Source organism: Elephas maximus, chromosome 1 (genome assembly GCF_024166365.1).
Source record: "Elephas maximus indicus isolate mEleMax1 chromosome 1, mEleMax1 primary haplotype, whole genome shotgun sequence".
NCBI classification, from domain to species: domain Eukaryota; kingdom Metazoa; phylum Chordata; class Mammalia; order Proboscidea; family Elephantidae; genus Elephas; species Elephas maximus.
The window spans coordinates 125,913,076-125,934,940 of NC_064819.1; the positions used below are offsets into that span (position 1 = coordinate 125,913,076).

The 21,865-nt window shown below is 37.8% G+C and overlaps 1 protein-coding gene across 1 annotated transcript; it reads right to left on the minus strand.

Annotated features, from left to right (window-relative positions):
• Positions 1-1,575: 1,575 nt before the first annotated feature.
• On the minus strand, positions 1,576-21,024 carry LGSN (lengsin, lens protein with glutamine synthetase domain). The gene is made up of 5 exons (XM_049873704.1): positions 21,019-21,024; positions 20,423-20,555; positions 19,059-19,256; positions 11,179-11,345; positions 1,576-2,775 (listed from the first exon to the last, which is right to left on the minus strand). The coding sequence occupies exons 1-5, from the start codon at positions 21,022-21,024 to the stop codon at positions 1,576-1,578; spliced, it is 1,704 nt and encodes a 567-aa protein (XP_049729661.1).
• Between the last annotated feature and the right edge of the window lie 841 nt (positions 21,025-21,865).

The following is a 21,865-nucleotide window of genomic DNA, read 5'->3' on the forward strand; positions in this document are numbered from 1 at the left end:
CACGGTCCCTCTGCTAAGAAGCTCCTAGACTATGGGGAAGATTTGTGCCAAGACACATGGAGATCTCCAAGGGATGCTGGTCCCACAGATGTTGAAAAGAGACAAGAACCTTCCCCCAGACCCAAAAGAGAGAGAAAGACTTCCTCTAGAGCTGGCACCCTGAATTCGGACTTGCTAGACTCCTAAACTGTGAGAAAATAAATTTCTGTTTATTAAAGCCACTCATGTGTAGTATTTCCATTATAGCAAGCACTGGATAACTAAAATGGTCCTAAACTTAATCACTTTTGATTTATGCAAAGAGCAGGTTAGACAGAATTGAGCACATACTGAGGAAGATAGATGCTGTGTGAAGATCGCCAAGAAACCAAGGAGTGCTGGGGCTACAGAAGGTGAAAGGGTCAAGGATCTTCCCCCAGAGCCAACAAGCCTTCCCCTATATTCGGCACCCCAAATTCAGACTTCTAGCCTTCTAAACTGTGAGAAAATAAATTTCTGTTTTTTAAAGTTACCCACTTGTGATATTTCTGCAACAGCAACACTGGCTACAACAGCTACTTTCAAATATCTGACCTCATTGTTCCCAGCCCTAATTCTATTCCTTGTGGGTTTGTTTCATGGAGATATTATAGCTTTGAAGCTCCTAGGTGGCGTAGTGGTTAAGAGATACAGCTGTTAACCAAAAGGTTGGCAATTCGAATCCACCAATTCTACTCTGTCTTATAGGGTTGCTGAGTCAGGATCGACTCGATGGCAATGGGTTTGGTTTTGGTTTTTAGTGGAGAAGGGTGAAAAAAAAGAGAAGGGACATGTGTGAAAACTTCTGCTGACTCATATCATGACATTTATGCAAATTATTTAACTTTGGAAATAATTGGAAAGATCACAATGATGCTTTCAAACTGAATCCTCAATATGTTGATTCCAAAAAAAAAAAAAAGAATCCAAACCCATGGCCATCAAGTCCTTTCCGACTCATAGTGACCCTATAGGACAGAGTAGAAATGCCCCATGTGGTTTCCAAAGCTATAAAGCTTTATGGAAACAGACTGCCACCTCTTTGTCCCAGAGTAGCTGGTGAGTTTGAACTGCCAACCTTTTAGTTACCAGCCAAGTATTTAATCACTGTGCCACCAGGCCTCCTTATGTCTTGGTTGGTGAGATTATATTAGTAAGTATTTTTGTCTCAACCTATGTATAAAATTGAAATTATTTCTTCTTATTTTTTAGTCATTTAAATTTTTCTTTCTAATGTTTAAGTCTTTTTTTTTTTTTTTTTTTTTTAATGTGTGAATGTAATTACTGCCTGAGAACACTGAATATTCCTGTCTTGGTCAACATACAAAAAACACAGGAAATGATGACAGCCTGACAAGATCTGGTAAGTTTGCATACTACAGCTTCATCACAACTTTATTGTTTGTTTCTATCAAATATTCCATGGGGATTTAAAAAAGTGACAATATTTGTAGGGGTTTTTTTTTCTTTCTTTTTTTTAGTTCAATCTTTTCTTTCTGGAAGATCAGCTACTCGAGTAATAATCACACCTCTGAAGGAACAGTTAAGAGATTTATTCTAAATAAAGTACTCTAAGAATTTATTTCTCTCAGCGTAAGTTTCTTCGTTTTCCAACTCATATTTCTTCATAGCAACAAAATATCGAATAAAAGTTTCTCCTAGAGCCTGTCTCAGACATTGATCTTCCTCTAGCGCCACAAGGGCATCTGCCAGTTTCAAAGGAATCTCAGAAGGTTTAAACTGGTAGAAGTCCGTGCTGTCATCGGGCTCAGCCAAGACACCATCGCTGCTTTGAAGTCCGTCCAAGCCTGCAGCAATAGTAGCAGCCAGCACCAGGTAAGGGTTTGCTGTCGCTGAGCCTAGTTTATTTTCAATCCGGGTGCCTTTCTCACCGTGACACTTGATATTGAAAGCACAGCTGTTATCATTGTATCCCCATGTTGTAGGCACACTCTCCCTCAGGTCTCTTCTGTCCTTGGAATAACGCTTTCGGCAGCTAACTGCAGGTGCCATCAGGCAGCTGAGAGCCGCAGAGTGCTTCAAGAGTCCGGCCAACCATTTTTTCCCAGTCATTGTAAGCTCTTCAACTCCAGAACTGCTGCAGAATACATTTTGCTTTTCACTGACATCCCAAAGACTATGAGACAAAATTCCCGAATTGCAGAATCCAGTCTCAATGAAAAAACTGGTGATGTAATTATATTTCCTTCCCAATTCTTTGACACCTGTTCTTAGGGTAAATGCATTATCAGCTGCACTGATGCCAAATTCTGGCAGAAAACAGATTTCCATGTGACCAGGCCTGGAGTAGGAGGAAAAGCTCTCAACATTGGCTCCAATTTGATACAAGCCATCAATGAGTTCGTGCATAAAGGGTTGCTCATGATTATTGAGTAACGGCGAAACAGGAAAAGATATGGTCTTCGAGTTGATAATTTCTGGCACACCAAAAATGCAGAAATCATAGATGAAGGCAGAGCACAGGGAAAAACCAGAGCCCTGCAAGTGGCTCAGCTGCCTCTTTGCAATGTACCTTGGAGAAGTCAACAGAGGATCTCCGGTCACAGTGAATGTATCACATATCACTCTTGCAGTTCTCTCGGCCCATGGCAAAACTCTAAAGGTTGATAACTCTGGCATCAGGACTATGTCGCTATTAAAACATGTTGCTCTTATGTGATTCACTTCATTGTCTTTAAGGTTTGGCATCAATTCAAGATAACCTCTGGGCATATAAACTCCATGGATCACTTTTTCCTAAACAAGAAAAGGATACAGTAATTTGGTTTTGAAACGTGAAAACAAACAAAAGCATTGAAAAGAGTTTTTCTAATAGGTGGATGTAGGGAATGAGTGTTTAACATCTGTTGGTTAACACTACTTGTTATCAGATAAATTTTTTAATATTTTTAAATCAAACTCCCCAAAGGTATTTTTATAAACAACTCTTAACATTTCTAATCTTAAAGGTTTTACATGCTCTGAGAGCCAAAAATATTCATAAAAAAGGTGTGATAATAAAGAAAATCTCTTTATATCAAAAGACAAAAATAAAGCCTTGTCAAATTATTTCAAACTATCATAACCAAATATACTCTTTAGAACACTTTTTGATGGCATAGATGCTGACATTTCAAGTAAGGCATTATTTTGGGTTATCCCATTGTAATCCCAGTAGTTAACAGACTCTCAAAAGTCTTCAGTAAAGAACTCTCAATCTTCTCAGAGAGCCAACTGTGGTCAGTCCTATGGTACCCAGGACAGTTGTCCTAACACCAGAAGAATCACAGCAGCTGACAGTGACAGTCTTCTCTTCATTCGCTTTTACAGGCCGCTTAAGAATTAACTACCTCACTGTCTCAGAGACCCAGAAATCCTGCCTGCAAACGTGGACCTATATCTCCAAAATTATAGCTTTACCCATGAACTGGGTGAAAGCAAACCTGACTTCTAGTCCTGGCTCTTTCATTACTTAATTGTGTGGAGTTGGGCAAGTTGCTAGCAGTCTATTTGCCTCGGCTTCCATTTCTGTAAAACAAAACTGTTAGAACAAGATGATTGCTAAAGCACTTTCTAGCCATATACCTCTAGGGTTCAGTGAATTTGTTCATTTATTTAACTTTTGCTATGTGCCGGAAGCATAAAAGTGATGAGGCTATAAAGTTGAACAGACCTATAAAACAAATTCTAGACATTGTGTAATAGTACTATCAACAAGGCTTCATGTGTTGAAGGTGGTTGATGGGTGGGGAAAAAGCCTTGACTATAAAGTTTGTTTCCCATGATGTCAGCGAGCATCATGAAGTTAATAAAACATCCAAACGTTCTACAAGCCTGAGTTTTTATTGTTCTTATTGTTAGGTGCCACCTAGTCAATTTCAACTCATAGCAACCCTGTGTACAACAGAAGGAAACACTGCCCATTGTTGCGCCATTCTCACAATTGTTATTCTTGAGCCCATCATTGCACCACTGTGACAATCCATCTCGCTGAGGGCCTTCCCTTTTTTTGCTAACCCTCTACTTTGCCAAGTATGATGTCCTTCTCCAGGGACTGGTACCTCCTGATAACGTGTCCAAAGTATATGAGATGAAGTCTCACCATCACTGCTTCTTAGGAGCATTCTGGCTGTAGTTCTTCCAAGACCAATTTGTTCATTCTTCTGGCAGTCCATGGTATAGTCAATATTCTTCACCAACACCACAATTCAAAGGCATCAATTCTTCTTTGGTCTTCCTTATTTATTGTCCAGATTTTGCACACATATGAGGCCATCGAAAATACGGCTTGAGTCAGGCAAGCACACTTTGGTCCTCAAAATGACATCTTTGCTTTTTAACATTTTAAAGAGGTCTTTTGCAGCAGATTTGCTTAATGCAAATTGATTTCTTGACTGATGCTTCCATGGACATTGATTGTAGATACAAGTAAAATGAAATTCTTAACAACTTCAATCTTTTCTCCGTTTATCATGATGTTGCTTATTGGTCCAGTTGTGGGGATTTTTGTTTTCTTTATGTTGAGGTGTAATCCATACTGAAGAATGTAGTCTTTGATCTTCATCAGTAAGTGCTTCAAATCTTCTTCACTTGTAGCAAGCATCTGTGTATCCCAGGAAGATGTCGATGAGTCTTCCTCTAATCCTGATGTTCTGTTTTTCTTCATACAGTCCCACTTCTCAGATTATTTGCTGAGCATACAGATTTGAATAAGTATGATGAAAGGATACAACCCTGACGTACACCCTTCCTGTTTTTAAACCATGCTTTATCTTCTTGTCCTGTTCAAATGACTGTCTCTTCGTCTAAGAACAGGTTCCTTATGATCACAATTATGTGTTCTGGATTTCCCATCCTTCACGATGTTATCCATAATTTTTTATGATCCACACAGTTGAATACCTTTGCCTAGTCAAAAAAACACAGGTAAACATCTTTCTGATATCCTCTGCTTTTAGCCAAGATCCACCTGACATCAGCAGTGATATCCCTCGTTCCATGTCCTCTTCTGAATCTGGCTTGAATTTCTGCAAGTTCCCTGCAGTGTACTACTGCAACCACTTTTGAATGATCTTCAGCAAAATTTTACTTGTACGTGATATTAATGATATTGTTCGATAATCTCCACATTCTCTTGGATCACCTTTCTTTGGAATGGGCACAAATATGGATCTCTTCCAGTCAGTTGGCCAGGTGGCTGTCTTCCAAATTTCTCGGCATAGACAAGTGAGCACTTTCAGAGTTGCATCTATTTGTTGAAACATCTCAACTGGTATTCTGTCAATTCCTGGCAACTTGTTTTTCACCAATGCCTTCAGAGTAGCTTGAACTTCTTCCTTCAGTACCATCGGTTCTTGATCACACGCTACTTCCTGAAATGGTTGAACATCCACCAATTCTTTTTGGTACAGTGACTCTGTGCATTCCTTCCATCTTTTTTTGATGCTTCCTGTGTCATTCATTGTTTTGCCCATAGAATCCCTTAATATTGCAACTCAAGTCTTGGATTTTTTATCTGTTTTTTCAGCTTTAGAAATGCCGAGCATGTTCTTCCCTTTTGGTTTTCTAATTCCAGGTCTTTGCACATTTCATTATAATACTTTACTTTGTCTTCTTGAGCTGCCCTATGAAATCTTCTGTTCAACTCTTACTTCATTTCTTCCATTTCCTTTAACTACTTTACACTCAAGTTTCAGAGTCTCTTCTGATGTTCCTTTTGATCTTTTCTTTTTTTCTGTATTTTTAATGACCTTTCGCTTTTTTCATGTATGATGTCCTTGATGTCATCCCACAACTTGTCTGGTCTTTGGTCATTAGTGTTCAATGCATCAAATCTACTCTTGAGATGGTCTCTAAATTCAAGTGGGACATACTTAAGGTCATACTTTGGCTCTCATGGATTTGTTTTAATTTTCTTCAGCTTCATATTGAACTTGCATCTGAGCAACTGATGGTCTGTTCTGCAGTTGGCCCCTGGCCTTGTTCTGATTGGTGATATTGAGCTTCTCCATCATCTCTTTCTATCATATGTACTCCGTTCGATTCCTGTTATTCCATCCAGCGAGGTCCATGTGTATATTTGCCTTTTATGTTGTTAAAAAAAGATATTTCCAAACAATAGGTCATTGATCTTACAAAATTCTTTCATGAGATCTCTGGTATCATTTCTATCACCAAGGCCCTATTTTCCAGCTACTGACCCTTCTTTGTTTCCAATTTTTGCATTCCAATCATTAGTAATTATCAATGTATCTTGATTGTATGTTTGATAAATTTTAGAGTGTTACCTCAAAATCCCGAAGAGAACATAGCTACCAAAGTGGGGCCATTCTATAAGAGGTAATCTACCGGTCCACTCTCTTGACTTTGCTCATGAGCCACCATCTCTTTCACTCTCCACAATCTCAACTTTCATTTTCAATTGCCAGTTTGACTTAGCTGATTCAAGCCTACGATTACCAGTAATACAAGTGAGCAAGTCAAGCACTATTCAGTGTCTACATTTTTCAACTCACTCAAGGATCTGTATATATAAACTTCAACTGTGAGATCTTACTTTATTATAAAAATCTTTTAATTTAAATTTTCACTGTAAGAAATAGTTATTTTCCTACCTGTCATTTTTTTAGTTTGAAATTATGTATGTTAGTACCATATGTATCTAAAATGAGGGACATTGTGTTTTATTCATAAGACTTGTAAGAGTTCCTGTAATTTAAATCTGTGTATTCATTTGGTTGTGAATAGCAGGGAACAGCTGGGTTCCATTTCACTCTAATAGTCCTTCATGAATTTGAATATAGTGTAAAGTCACACTTTACACTTCAAGCTAGTTAATCCACATTTCTCTGGGTACTCTTTTTTTTTTTTAACACTGTAATATTCTTTAATCTTGGTTTTTTTTTTTTTTTTCACAGTCTGAATTCAATCTACTTGTTAGTTTTGACAAATATATAAAATCTTATTTATGATAATGAATTGTTACCTAAAGTTGTGTTTATAGACCTAAAGCACTCGAATAACTTTACCCTCCAATATAAATTGCTGTGGACTCAATAAAAATTCTGGCTGAATAGCTCAAATCTCTATGACAACAGAAGTCTGGACCACAGTAAAGATTGTGTTTTGCAACAACTCAAGAATTAGTTTTGAGTTCTATAGTAGTATATCTTGTTTTGAATAGATCCAAGATGGAACGAACCCACTTAATCTACATATAATTTAAATAAAAGTCAGTCTTTTGATAGAACAGGTACAGTATAAGCTGATCATAAGGTCTGAATATGCACACGTTTGTAAGGTATTTAGCACAGTGCCAGGCACATAGTAAGTTCTATAAAAAGATGAAGCACCATCCTCATTATCATGGGTTTTTATTTGGTCTTTTCCAATTATATGACACTCTTTTCCTCTGTTCCTAGTAGATGATCTGTTTTTTAAAAATCAGTATTTTTTTTTTAATTTATTTTAGCAAGAAAGAACACCTAATTAAAAGTTGAATCGGTAAAAGTTGTGATAGATGTATTTTAAATAGAAACAAAAGAACACCTAGATCAACTGAAGAAATAAAGAGAAATATTAAAGCTGAGCTGGAGACAGTAGACGCAGTAAAAACAGCCCTGAACTGAAAGGGAGGAGTAAGGGATTGATGTCCAGCTTTGACACTAACTGCCTGCAAAACTCTGAGGAAGCTTGTCTTAAGTTTTCTGGGCCTCAGTTTCCTCATCTATAAATTAAGAAAGTAGATTACATTATCTCTTATAACCCTCCATGGTCTGACTTATTAGTTTTCAAATTGATATTTTATTGTCCACAAGTAGAAAAAAATTTTGTTTCATAAAGTGAAGTTTCCATCTGGAAACCCTGGTGGTGTAGTGGTTAAGTGCTACAGCTGCTAACTGAAAGGTCGGCAGTTAAAATCCACCAGGCGCTCCTTGGAAACTTATGGGGCAGTTCTACTCTGTCCTATAGGGTCGCTATGAGTCAGAATTGGCTCGACGGCACTGGGTTTGGTTTTGTTTTTTAAGCCATAGGCAAACTCAAATTATTGACTCTATTCTTTGTTTAATGAATTTTTCATACAGAATTGCGTGTATGTGTCCATGTGTGTATATATACTCACATTGTTTAGATTGGTTTGCACAGATGAACCTATTTTTAATGTCTATTCACAATAAATTTTCTAAAATAAATTATGTAATCTTAAATTGCCAATATTCATGATATAGATACACATTTCTATGTATACCTTCATGACTTCCAAAGTGAATTTTAAATGTTTTATTAAATTACATATAGATACTCTGTGATCGTTAAATAGGAGTAAAATAACAGCAGGGAATAAAATAACAATGAGGAAACAATGAGAAAGTGAGTTCTACTACAAAACTGAGGCTAAGAATCAATAGAGCAATTGAGAGGAAGCATGATGGGTTACATTAAAATTCTTATTATGAAAAACTTTTTCCCAAATGCATTAAACTAAAAAAAAAAAAGGTATTTATAGGTGATTCTTTGAACAAGATAGTGGGAAATATTTTCAACAGCAATCTGATGCAACAAAGAAAAAAAAAAGCAAGCAGAAATTGACTCCTTCTGTCAACTTATATTGATCCTTAGTAAATGTAGGGAGCATATTAAAGTACGTTTTTGTAAAGGAGTTTAACTGGAGAACTGGATCAATGTTTTAAATATGTAGCTTTTTGATGTTATTAACCTACTGCCATCGAGTTGATTCTGACTCATAGTGACCCTATAGGACATTGTGGAACTGCCCCATAGGGTTTCCAAGACTGTAAACTTTTTCTTTCTATTTTTTTTTTTTGAGGTATTTTATTTTTAAATTTTATTTGTTGTTGTTGTTGAGAATATACACATCAAAATATACACTAATTCAACAGTTTCCACATGTACAATTTAGTGACATTGATTACATTCCCAAGCTGTGTAAAAACCATTCTCATCCTCCTTTTCTGAGTTATTCCTCTCGCATTGACATAAGCTCACTGCCCCCTAAGGTTCCTATCTAATCTTTCGAGTTGCTGTTGTCAATTTGATCCCATATAGACAGTTCTTAAAAGAGCATAATGCTCAAGGCAGACATTTTTTACTAGTTAAGCTAAACTAACTATTGTTCAGTTTTAAGAAGACTTCAAGGAATATTTTTCATATAAGGTTGAAAGATCATCTCAGGGCAGTAGTTTCAAAGGTTTGTCCAAACTTCATGGAGTCCATGAGAAGCTTAAATTCTATTCTATGTTTTCTCCCTTTTGATCATGATTCTTCTATGGAATCTTTGATCAAAATCTTCAGTAATTGTAGTTGGGCACCATCCAGTTCTTTTGGCCTCATGGCAATGAAGGCAGTTGTTCATGGAGGCAATCAGCCACACATTCCATACCCTCTTTCTTTTCTTGACTCTCCTTCTCCCTCTGTTGTTTCAGGTGAATACAGACCAATTGCTGTGCTTGCATGGCCACTTGCAAGCTCTTAAGACCCCGGGCACTACATATTGAAATGGGAGGTAGAACAGAAGCAGTAAACATGTTAATCAGCCAATTAACTGATATGGCCCATGAAACCATGACCCTAAACCTCCAAATCAAGAAACCAAATCCCATGAGATTTTTGGTTGTACATAAGCAAGGGCTGTAAATCTTTACTGAAGCAGGCTGCCACATATTTCTCTCGCAGAGCAGCTTGGTGGGTTCAAACTGCCAATCTTTCAGTTAGCTGAGTACTTTAACCACTGTACCACCAGAGCTCCTTTTGATGCTATTGTTGTTAGGTCTTTTGCAGCAGATTTTCCTGATGCGATGCATCATTTGATTTCTTGACTGCTGCTTCCATGGGCCTTGATTGTTGATTCAAGTCAAATGAAATCCTTGACAACTTCAGTCTTTCCTCCATTTATCAGGATGTTGCTTATTGGTCCAGCTGTGAGGACTGTTTTTTTTTTTTTTTTTTTATGTTGAGGTGTAATTCATACTGAAGATTGTGGTCTTTGATCTTCATCAATAAGTGTTTCAAGTCATCTTCTGTTTCAGCAAGCAAGGTTATATCATCTGCGTATCACAGGTTGTTAATGATGCTATTAATAGAATAAATTATTAGCACTTGACAAAAACTAAGCAAAAAGTTTTATATTGAGATCTCTGGCAAACGCCTAAAATACTCATTATATTTTCTTACTGATTGGAAGAGATTTGAGTGAATTATATTTTGATATGTTCACAGCAAAATTTCGCATTTCATTATAAAAATAAGCCAATTCCTTTCTTGCCTAGATAGAGAGGAAACAATATCTGTAAGCAGGTCCAAAGAATTTCTTAAACCAAATTTGAACCTGTTGATATTCTTTAAAAAGTGTTTTGAAGATGCACAGATTTTACCAACATAAAGCAAATGAAAAAAATTGCAAATTTATATTAAAGTGCTAAAGCAGAACACACTAAAAAAAAAGTTAAATTAGAAGATGCTTAATTTTCTTATATAATGCTGACTGATGTGACTTCCTAGATAGTTTGATAGAATTTAAGAAATAACACAACAAATCAGTCATTAAAATAAACACCATATAAACAAACAAAAAAACACCTCAGAAACACCTAAACATATCCAGAAATACAATATTTCTCAAAATCACTATTTTCAAAAGCTTAATATTGTTCATTAAGTCATCCAACAACAATAGAGTCTTGTCTTTTCAGAGTTAGCTGAAAAAGAAATATGCTTTTTATCTAGCAAATTCTTTCTATTTAACCTTTTTTTTTTTTTTCCTTTTATATTTGCTCTTGGGTCTTCTCTTGTAATTTTCTCATGTCAAATAAAATATAATCTTCATAATGGCAGTAAGGGAGAAAAGATAATTTTGTGGAGGGAAATTATTCAAGGCAGAAGGACTAAAATTACCAGTCTTAATTAGTTTTGTATTTCTGTCGGGTAAAGGAATTGCTGTTTGGGAGCTGAGAGTATGTGTTTGGCTCCTCGGGGAGCAATAACGTATTTGGCATGGGACAAGGAAAGAAACAAAAAAAATTATTGGTTTTCAGCTTGAATTGCTGTGTAGATTACAAGAAAATAAGAAAGAATGATAAGGACCATTTGCTTGGTAATGGTCATGAAATTACATTCTATCATAATTCAGCTTGTAAAACTCACTTGAAAAAAATGAGCCGGGATGCTCTTAGACCTGGACACACCATGCAGGTCTGTTGCTTCAAAACGTACAAACTGGAGGTGATCTGTGGTCATCTCTTGTTTAATGTGCTTCATCCTAGAGGAGAGTTGAGATAGGGTGGGGAATTGAGTGCTGTCCCTGGTGTGATCTGTAAAATAAAGAATGGTTCTAAGTCACTGGATCATGATGAATTGAGAAGCAAGAAGAGGTTAAGGAAAAAAAAAAAAACAAAACAGTTGTTGTCAAGTCAGTTCTGACTCATGGTGACCCCATATGTGTCAGTATAGAACCGGGTTCTGTAGGGTTTTTAAGGACTGATTTTTCAGAAGTAGATCACCAGGGCTCTCTTTCGAGACACCTCTGAGTGGACTTGAACTGCCAACATCCAGGTTACCAGCCAGGTGCCTTAAACATTTGTGCCACCCAGGGACTCCCAAGAGGAAGTTAAAAGTAGTCAATTAGCCTCTATTCATTGCCTCTAATTATGCTTACTGATAGAAGTATCATATATTCACCACGTCATTGCCTTAGAGTTGGAGATCTTACCCTTTCTTACATAGCCTTTACCATCTCCCCAAGAACATTGTCTCTAAATAACCTAAGGAGATTATCACTTACGTTTAGCTGGAAGTTAACATTATTTGTGTAAGTTTCTAACAATATCATACATAGATACTGAAAACACTTTTCTTATAGAAATTAGAATTTATTGATATAACTGAATAGCATTGGCACCATAATAACCCAAAAATTGGCACCATAGAAGTCTCCGTATGGATGACTATCATTGAAAAAATTTTGGATTTATTAAACTAACTGGTAATGCCCAGATTATGAGCCGGAATCGACTCCACAGCACTGGGTTTGGTTTTTTTCTTTTTTATATATAACTGAAGGCAAAATTAGTTGTCCATTTTTGTTTATTTTCTGTCCTTTTTTTTTTTTTTTTTTGGCCAAAAGGGCTTTATTTCTTTATAAGGAGATCTGAACCTAAGAAATCTACATCTGTCTGTGAATTTTAAAATAGATTTAAATAAGCAAACAAAAGTGTTTTTCAAGAATGGGAGTGAGAGGAAAAATTGAGACTACATACTAAAATTTAAAATTGGAAACATGAAGGAAATATCTTTTCAAGACTTTTAAGAAACAACCTAAAAATTATAAAATTTTCGAGCTAGAAGAGACCTTGGAGATAAATCATCTAATCCAACCAACTCATTAGCTTGAGTCTCGTAGAGGCACAATGAAGTACCCCAAGTCATGCTGTCAATTCACTGCCAAAATTGAAACTAGAATCCAGACAGCTGGACTCCTGGCAGGTGGTTCATTACCACAAAGTGAATTCATATTTCTAAAGCATAGAGAGGAGTTTGGCACACAGTACACACTACACAGGTGTTTGCTACTGTCAGAACTTTCAGGAGAGGCACAGAATATAGTGGTTCAGCACAAACATTGGGGCCCATCTGTCTCACTTCCAATCCTGCCTTTGCCTTGGCAAGTTTGTTATACTGTCTGTGCCTCGGCTTTCTCATCAATAAAATATTACCTACTTTACAGGATTGTTATGAGGCTTGAACACATTATTTAATAGTTTCTGGCAGACAGTCAGCACCATATAAGTGCTACTTAAATTCATAAAGTGAGCACAATTAGTCTAACCCTGGTAAGTGGTAACATGAAAAAGTCTGCATCTGAGTACCCATCAACCTGTCACATCGCTCTGACATTGAGCAGCTATAATTTTTAAATGATACCTGAGAATCTGTTTTCAAGATATAATTAAGCTTTCAAAATAAGCATAAAGATTGACAGTTAAAAACATAGATTAAGTAGGCTTTAAGTACTGGAAACATGAGGAAAACAAATGATTAGTTCCACCTATGCAAATACATTAGAGATATTGCCCTGTCATTTGGCTACTCTGAGACCCCTAATTCTTTATAACCACCTCCCATTTAACACAATTAAGCTGCAGCAATTACAATGTTTCATGCTAAATTAGCAGTTGCTGCGTTCCCAACTCATTCTAAAATACTGGGTGTTGTGCTCAAGGTGAATAATGCTCCTTAAATAAAATAAAATTTATAGGCATTTTAAAATACTGAAATTTTCAGATAATCAGTACTCTAAACACACTAGGCAATTATATACCTGAAAAAACTCATTGCTGTCGAATTGATTCCAACTCATAGGGACCCTCTAGGACAGAGTAGAGCTGCCCCATAGGGTTTCCAAGGATCACAGGTGGATTCGAACTGCCTACCTTTTGGTTAGGAGCCGAATGGTTTACCACTGTGCCACCAGGGCTCCAGGCAATTATATACAAGCCATAAATATATAAATGATACTAAAAAAAAAAAGATCAAAAGGCATCTCCTGTGAAATAAGGTAATTTTGTTGGTTCGCCAGTAATAGGATCATAGGTATCTTATTAGTTCTTTTGCTTATCCACATCTTCTAAACTTCCTATAGCAAATACATATTTATTTTAAAATAAGAAAAATATCCATCCATTCAAGACATTTTTTTCATCACCACACACTATTCACACTGGGCATATATTTAGGAAGCTGTCAGAGAAGCGCCTATCTACCTGGAGATTATGTTCTATTGAGTGGAGGAACTATAGATAAGCATGGAACCAAATACTAAGATGTGCTTATTTCACATGGTGGAAAGTGATGAAAAAAATAAACCTAATCACCTGGACTATGAATTGTACAAAATCTGGTCACAATGTGGAGTTGCAACCCCTGATTCACCTTAAGATCACCATGTTGCACTATGATCGAATAGTGTGTATTATCATCCTGGTTCCATTTTCTTCAGAGCCCTTTTCACCACCTTCCATGCTGTCTAATTGTGTGTTTATTGACTCCTGCCTGCCACTAGGATGTCAACTCCATAAGAGCAGGGGCTTGGCTTTACTTGTGACTGTATCCTCAGTACCTGTAGCAGTGCAGGCATACCATAGGCACTCAATAAATGTGCTTTTGAATTAGTGAGTGTGTGAATGAGTGAATGAATACATCCTGTATGATTTGACCTTGTATGACTAACAAGTAAAAAATTGGCATCACATATTTTGGCATATATCCTTTTAAGTATCAATTTTTCATTTAAAAATACAATTATTTCACCAACTATGAGAACCCTAGCCAATCTAATTTCATTTTTTGAGACATCAACTAGTCTTGCCTCATTCTTGTCCGAATTCCTTTTCTTCAAATAAATCATACTTGTTAGTTACAATTAAACCTTGTGGTCAGCCCTTCCCAGTTGCACGTGATGAATAGCAGGCAGATAATTGCCAGTTCAGGGGCTCATTTGTTTTTCTTACAATGCAGTTTATGGGAGGTGTCCTTCTTTCCCATCCCTTCAGAGGGCTAATAAATTAAATCAATGTGGTTTTATAGAGTGTCTTAGTTATCTCATGCTGCTGTAACAGAAATACCACAAGTGGGTGGCTTTAACAAACAGAAATTTATTTTAGGAGTCTTGTTATTGTTAGGTGCTGTTGAGTTGATTCTGACTCACAGTGACCCTATGTACAACAGAATGTAACACTGTCTGGTCCTGTGCCATTCTCACAATCGTTATGATTGAGCCCATTGTTGCAGCCACTGTGTCAATCCATCTCCTTGAGGGTCTTCCTTTCTTTTGCTGACCTTCTACTTTGCCAAGCATGATGTCCTTCTCCAGGGACTGATCCCTTCTGATAACATATCCAAAGTACTTGAAACAAAGTCTCGCCATCCTTGTTTCCAAGAGGCATTCTGGCTGTACTTCTTCCAAGACCAATTTGTTCGTTCTGGCATCCCATGGTATATTCAATATTTTCACCAATGCCATAATTCAAAGGTGTCAAATCTTCAGTTTTCCTTCTTCACTGTCCAGTTTTCACCTGCATATGAGGTGATTGAAAATGCCATGGCTCAAGTCAGGTGCACCTTATTCCTCCAACTGACATGTTTGCTCTTTGATGCTTTAGAGAGGTCTTTTGCAGCAGATTTGGCCAATGCAGTAAGAGGCTAGAAGTCCAAATCCAGGGAGCCAACTCTAGGGGAAGTCTTTCTTTCTCTGTCAGCTCTTGGGGACGGTCCTTGTCTCTTCAGCTTGTTTCCTGGTTCCTTGGAGATCTCCATATGACTTGGCATCAATCTTCCCCCATCTGAGCTTGCTAGCTTTCTTGTTTAATCTCTTTTATATCTCAAAAGGAATTGACTCAAGATACACCCTACATTAATCCCATATAAATAACATAACAAAGATAACCCATTCCCAAATGGGATTATAACCACAGGCATAGAGGTGAGGATTTACAACACATATTTTGGGGGACACAATTCAATCTATAACACAGAGGAAGTTTTACTGCTGTGAGTGCTTAGGAAAAAAAATAAGAAAACGTAAAAAAAAAAAAAAAACAAAACTCCCAAAGCTCTATAGCAGCTGGAAGATCTTGGGGAAGTGTCCATGTTCCGTGACAATGAGGAAATATTTCAGTTATAGAGAACAAACTGTGGTCACTTACAAAAGGTAGATTGAAGTAGGCAGTTGGGCTTTCAGAAATACCAGTTAAAAAAGGGAAAAGTGCATTTGAGAGTATACTGTATAATACTTTCAGCTTATCACACACCTGGGAGGACCCGCTATTCTCCTTTCCAAGGGCCTGCCCTCCTGCATCCACATGGCTACTATGAGAGCTGCCCTGTTGGTGCAGACATGACCCCACCCTCTGACCACATCATGTTAGCCCAGGCAGTGTTGGAAATCCCTGGTGGCAGAATAACTGTATGGAAAGCAGGGACAAAATCAAAAACAATACAAAGTTATAAAAGGAGCTTTTCTTTGGAAACAAAAAATATTTTTGAAAGCCTCAAAGTGGTTATCACCGAGGAGAAAATAACTACCTTGAAAATTTTTTTACAACTATTTTGGTAGGTGATTTTTATATTTATTTTTAAATTACATATTGGTGTTTTGTTTGGGGTTGTAAACTTTTTGGTGCTTGTTGCTGTTAGCTGCCGTGGAATCAGCTCCAACTCATGGAAACCTTATGTACAACAGAGCAAAGCACTGCTCAGTCCTGCATCATCCTTACAGTGCCAGTATGTTTGAGTCCATCATTGTGGCTATTGTGCCAATCCATTTCACCAAGGGTCTCTCTCACCCTCACTGGCCCTCTGCTTCACCAAACATGATGTCCTTCTCCAGCAATTGATCCCTCTTGATGATGCTCCCAAAGCAAGCAAGTCGGACAATGTTCTGTTGTGGTCCATAAGCTTTTCATTGGCTGATTTTGAGAAATAGACTGTCAGGCCTTTCTTCCTAGTCTGTCTTAGTCTGAAAGCTCCACTGAAACCTATCCACCATAGGTGACCTTGCTGGTATTTGAAATACCAGTGTCATAGCTTCCAGCATCATAGCCATATGCAAGCCACCACACTGTGACAAACTCACAGACTGGTAGTGGTGGTTTATGTACTTAGGGCCTGTAAATTGAACCCTGGGCAAAACAGAAAGCTGCTCAACTAACCAGGATGATTCGATAATGGTTCCACATGCCTAGTTGTAGTTGATCTGTTCAACTTTGGGTTGATATTTCTCCATAGTAACCATTGCCTGGAGTAACATTGGATGGGGCATGTATCCTCTAGTTCATGAGTTTACAATTTTTTTTTTCTATTAACAGTCAGATAGTAACTATTTACTACTTTGTGGGCCATGTGGTCTCTGTCACATCTTCTCAACTCTGCCATTGTAGCATGAAAGCAGACAATACAGAAAACTTTATCTGCAAATCCAGTCCAGCAGACCCAGATTTGGTCCATGGACTATAGATTGTCAACCCCTGCTCTTGTTTCTCACAACAGCACTAACACCACTCCTTATTTTCTTCCACTCAGCCCACCTCACTCATTTGTATTATCTGCTTGGCCCTGAGGGCATTTGTATAGATAGCCCCAGGTGCTTAGTGTTGTCAGTGCTCATGTTCTTCACCTCATGGAGAAATCCAGGAATCCAAAGCAGAGAAAGAGAAATGCAGAGATGAGAAGTGGTACAGTAGGACAAATGGGCCCCCAAAGATGCCCACATCCTAATCCCAAAACCAAACCAACCCCATTGTCAGTTCCAATTCATAGTGACCCTGTAGGACAAAGCAGAACTGCTCCATAGAGTTTCCAAGGCTGTAAATCTTTAGGAAGCAGACTGCCCCATCTTCCTCCTGAGGAGCAGATGTTGTGTTCGAACCTGGCAGTGTTGGACACATCCGAGCGCTTAACCACTGCACTACCAGGGCCCCTCCCCTAATCCTTGGAGCCTGTTAATATGTTAAATTATATGTCAAAAGGGGCTTTGCAAATGCAATTAAGGTTGTTGCTGTGTGCCCTGGAGTCTACTCTGATTCATAGCAACTCTGTAGGACAGAGTAGAACTGCCCCACAGGATTTCCCAGGAGCAGCTGGTGGATTTGAGCTGCAGACCTTTTGGTTAGCATCCTGAGCTCTTAACCACTGTGACACCAGGGCTTCTGTAATAGACCTTAAAATAAAGAGATTATCCTGGATTATCCAGGTGAGCACTTAAAAGCTGAGAATTTACTCTGCCTGAAGGCAAAATGGAAACCCTGGTGGTGTAGTGGTTAAGAGCTATGGCTGCTAACCAAAAGGTTGGCAGTTCGAATCCATTAGGTGGTCTTTGGAAACTATGGGGCAGTTCTACTCTGTCCTTCCGGGTCGCTATGAGTCGGAATCGACTCCATGGCAATGGGTTTTTTTGTTTTTGTTTTTTTACAGAGACAAAAGAGATGTAGCAGAAGGGGAATTCAGAGAGATTGCAAATATGAGAAGGATTGGAGCCCTTGCTAGCTCTAAGATAAGGGGCTAAAGACAGTCCTCTAGGAGCTAAGGGCAGCCCCTGCTAACAAGCAATAAGGAAGTGGAAACCTTACTCCTACAACCAAAGGGAATGGATTCTGCCATCAGCATGAATCAACTTGGAAGCTAATTCTTACCTAGAGTATCCAGATAAGAGCTCAGCCTGCCAATATCTTGATTTCAGCCTTGTAAAGCCTAGAGCAGAGAAACCAGCCAAGCCAATCCGGATTTCTGACATGCAGAACTATTAAATGATAAATTTGTGTTGATTTAAGCACTAAATATGTGGTAATTTGTTAAGAAAACTGTAGAAAACTAATACAAATGGAATCTTGACAGTATTCACTTCCCAGTCTCCAATTGTTCTTTGTTGCGAGTGGATTCTGACTCATGGTAACCTTATAGGACAGAATAGAACTGCCCCATAGGGTTTGCTAGGCTATAAAGATTTATGGGAGCAAATCAGAGGTCTTTTCTGGGGGTGGGGAGGGCGAACGGCCAACCTTCTGGTTAGCAGCTTACCCATTGCAACACCACGGTTCCTTAGGCCTTGCTGCATTTCTATCTTTCCAAAACTGGTTTGTTCAACTCTTTCATCATGGATTCTATGAGCCAATAAATACCTCTTTTTAACTAGTTTCTATCACTTGCATCAAAGAAAATGTTAACCAATACACTCGTGTACCAAAATAGTTATATCACTACCAATAAGCCAAGAACTTAGAATAACACTAATTTCACCACCAAAAAGACTTGAGGGGTTATCCACTGCAACACCTCTGTTTTCCTGATGAGCAGCCCAGTGGGTAAAGAAACTGAAAAGCACTTTATAAATGATAGGTGTATAAATTGTTGTAAATGTTGTAACTCCTAGTCTAGCATTCTTCAACAAACAGGGCATTATCTCATGATAACAAATTTGGGGTTAGTGGCCAGAACCAAATGCCAGTTGGTTTCAGAGTCCTTACGGTCCTTACCAGTATGGCTAGAGTTCAGGTGAAATTCGCTGCCAGAAGTACTGACTGATACTTTAGGGAGAGATGGCTTTATCACCATCACCTGCTCCTTGGAATTCCTGTCATCAGGAGGCTGATCAGACTCAGCAGAGCCGGGTCCCACAACTGGTTGGCTTGCATCTCCCAATTTGTTACACAGCATTTGCTTTCCGATCCTCTCTGTAATAAGGAAGAGGAAAAAAAATAAATAAATAAAAATAAAAATGTTAACACCTGTTGCCATTGTTTCAACTGTCTTTTAACACGATATGGGTAGGAATACTTAAGAGTGTGTTTCTAGGCAGTAAAATACCAAGTAAGGGGCAGTGGGAGTGAGCCACACTGGTTGCAGCCCATAAAGGGATTCATTGTAGAGAATTTGAAAACAATGATAAAAGCTATAAAACTCGGCTTTTTGTTATTACCACACAGTGACTATTTCTGCTGCCTGCATCTTGGTATACCAGTGTTTTTAGGCGTAAATCCATTGTCCAGATTAACACCTAGCTTCAGCACTGTTTCAGGTCTATGACAGTCTAGTTGAAATTCTAACAAGTGGTATGGAAACTTATCCCACACCTTTACCATGATCTCCCAAATCCTCAGTAATGATCTTTGTACTCATTTTAGTTCTCAGAGCAGAAACGTGCTCCTCTTCCTATTCATGCCTTCTTTCTGCTTTGTTCTCTCTTTTTACTACTATCATCCAAGTTCTGCCCCTTTAAATTTTGAATATTTTTGATGAGTTATTGAGTTATTTTTACACATACTTACACTGTATTCTTGGAAACCCTGGTGGTGTAGTGGTTAAGTGCTACAGCCGCTAACCAAAAGGTCAGCACTTCGAATCTACCAGGTGCTCCTTGGAAACTCTATGGGGCAGTTCTACTCTCTCCTATGGGGTCGCTACGCATCTGAATCGACTCGATGGCACTGGGTTTGGTTTGGTTTTTGACATTGTATTCTTATGGTATCTGTGGGTGGTGTAAACAGTTAAGTGCTTGGCTACTAACTGATAGGTTGACAGCTCAACCCCACCCAGAGACACCTCGGAAGAGAGACCTGGTGATCTGCTTCTAAAAGTTCACACCCATGAAAACTCTGTGGAGCAATTCTACTCTACAACACATGGGTTGCCATGAGTCGGAATTGACTCAATGGCAACTGGCACTGCTAATCTTATATTTGCCATCTGTTAGGTTGCCTGTGTAGAAAAAAAAAAAAAATCTATTCTTTTGCTTTTTCGTTTTTCTGAAAGAAGAAAAGAAAATGTTGTACGAAAAGGATGACCAAATATAGTTCGTTTTAAACCCCAGACTTTCGAGGGATCATAGTAGCTAAGACACCTTCTGAGATGGATAGGTCCATTTCTTCTATTTCAGTTGAAGAAACGTGTGGTTTAGTGACTTTCTTTCGTGTCCGTCTTAATTTATTAATCCTGCAGTCTTCAGTCTCATTACCTTCATCTCTTGTTGTGTCCTGTAATCATTAACAAACAAAAAGCCAAGCAACCAGTTAATTATGCATGCAACTAAATCTGAATGTCAAAAAAAGGTATGTAGATTGGATAGCCAAATTTTAAAAAGAGCACAGGAGGCTTCTGTAATGAGATAAACTTTCTCACTTCCACATCCACTTGAATAACTCAGAATTAAGAAGCTCAACATTCTGTTGACAGGTCGAATTTTCATTATCTCCTTTGAAATGTACACAGAAAATATCATTAAATAAATTAAGATTGTACCCAACTAGTCAAGATTTTTATCTTCATTTTCTACTTTAGGATATTTTATATTATTTATTCCTAAGTAATTTTACAAACTCTATTTTAGCTCAGAAGTTCTCTTTTTATGATTTTATCTTTTTTTTAGAGTCTCTAGTTTTTGATCAGAGGCATAAGTAACCCGAGAATTGGATTCTCTTCTTCTCCCTTTTTACTTACCCTCATCCTTACTACATCAATATTTACTTTGCTTTCTATTTATAAAATGTTATTTTGTGACTGTGCTTTGTATGTGTGAAACAAATGTCATTTCCAAACTGTTTTATAGCTTGGGAAAATCTGGACATGCATTTTAAAACAAAATAACTTCTACAGTCTAGTTATAATCCTTGACAGGGATACAGCCCTGTGAAAGAATACTCCCAGCAGGGGATTGGGCAGTGAGGCAGGGGCTCAGTGCGGTCATGTGTCTCAGCACTAACAGCTGCAGAATTTCCTCTGCAGTCCTGGGACACAAAGGCTGATACTGGCTCCTTAAGGTTTTTTGCAAACCTCACATGGTGGTTTGATGGAAGGGGGAAGTGACAGGGTTAGGGGCAAAATCTATATTTTAAAATGTTTTTGAATTTGTCAGTTCAGAAATAGTGCTATTGTCGTCTTCAGTTTCTGAGAGGCTCCGTATCTGGGGACAGGTTACATAAATGTATGTCCAAAAGGGTTGCTGGAGAACAGCTGTATGAACTACCTCCAAAGACTAAAAGAGGAAAAGAGGAGTTTTTACTTTTTATGTATTCATATATAATTATGATCTATCATTATTATTATTACTGTGTTCAAAGATGTATTTCATAGAATAAAGTCTTTTGTGACTATAAATTTTCACTTATTTGAAAATTGTGCTCTGTTTCATTTCAGCTAATCTTATATTTGGATCATATGGTACTTATTATGTGATATAATAGTCTGGCTTTTTCTAATATCAATAGTTTTATTCAAATATTTGCATAAGTTTTCACAATATACTTCTGACAGGATTCTGACAGTAATATATTAGCCCTACTTATTC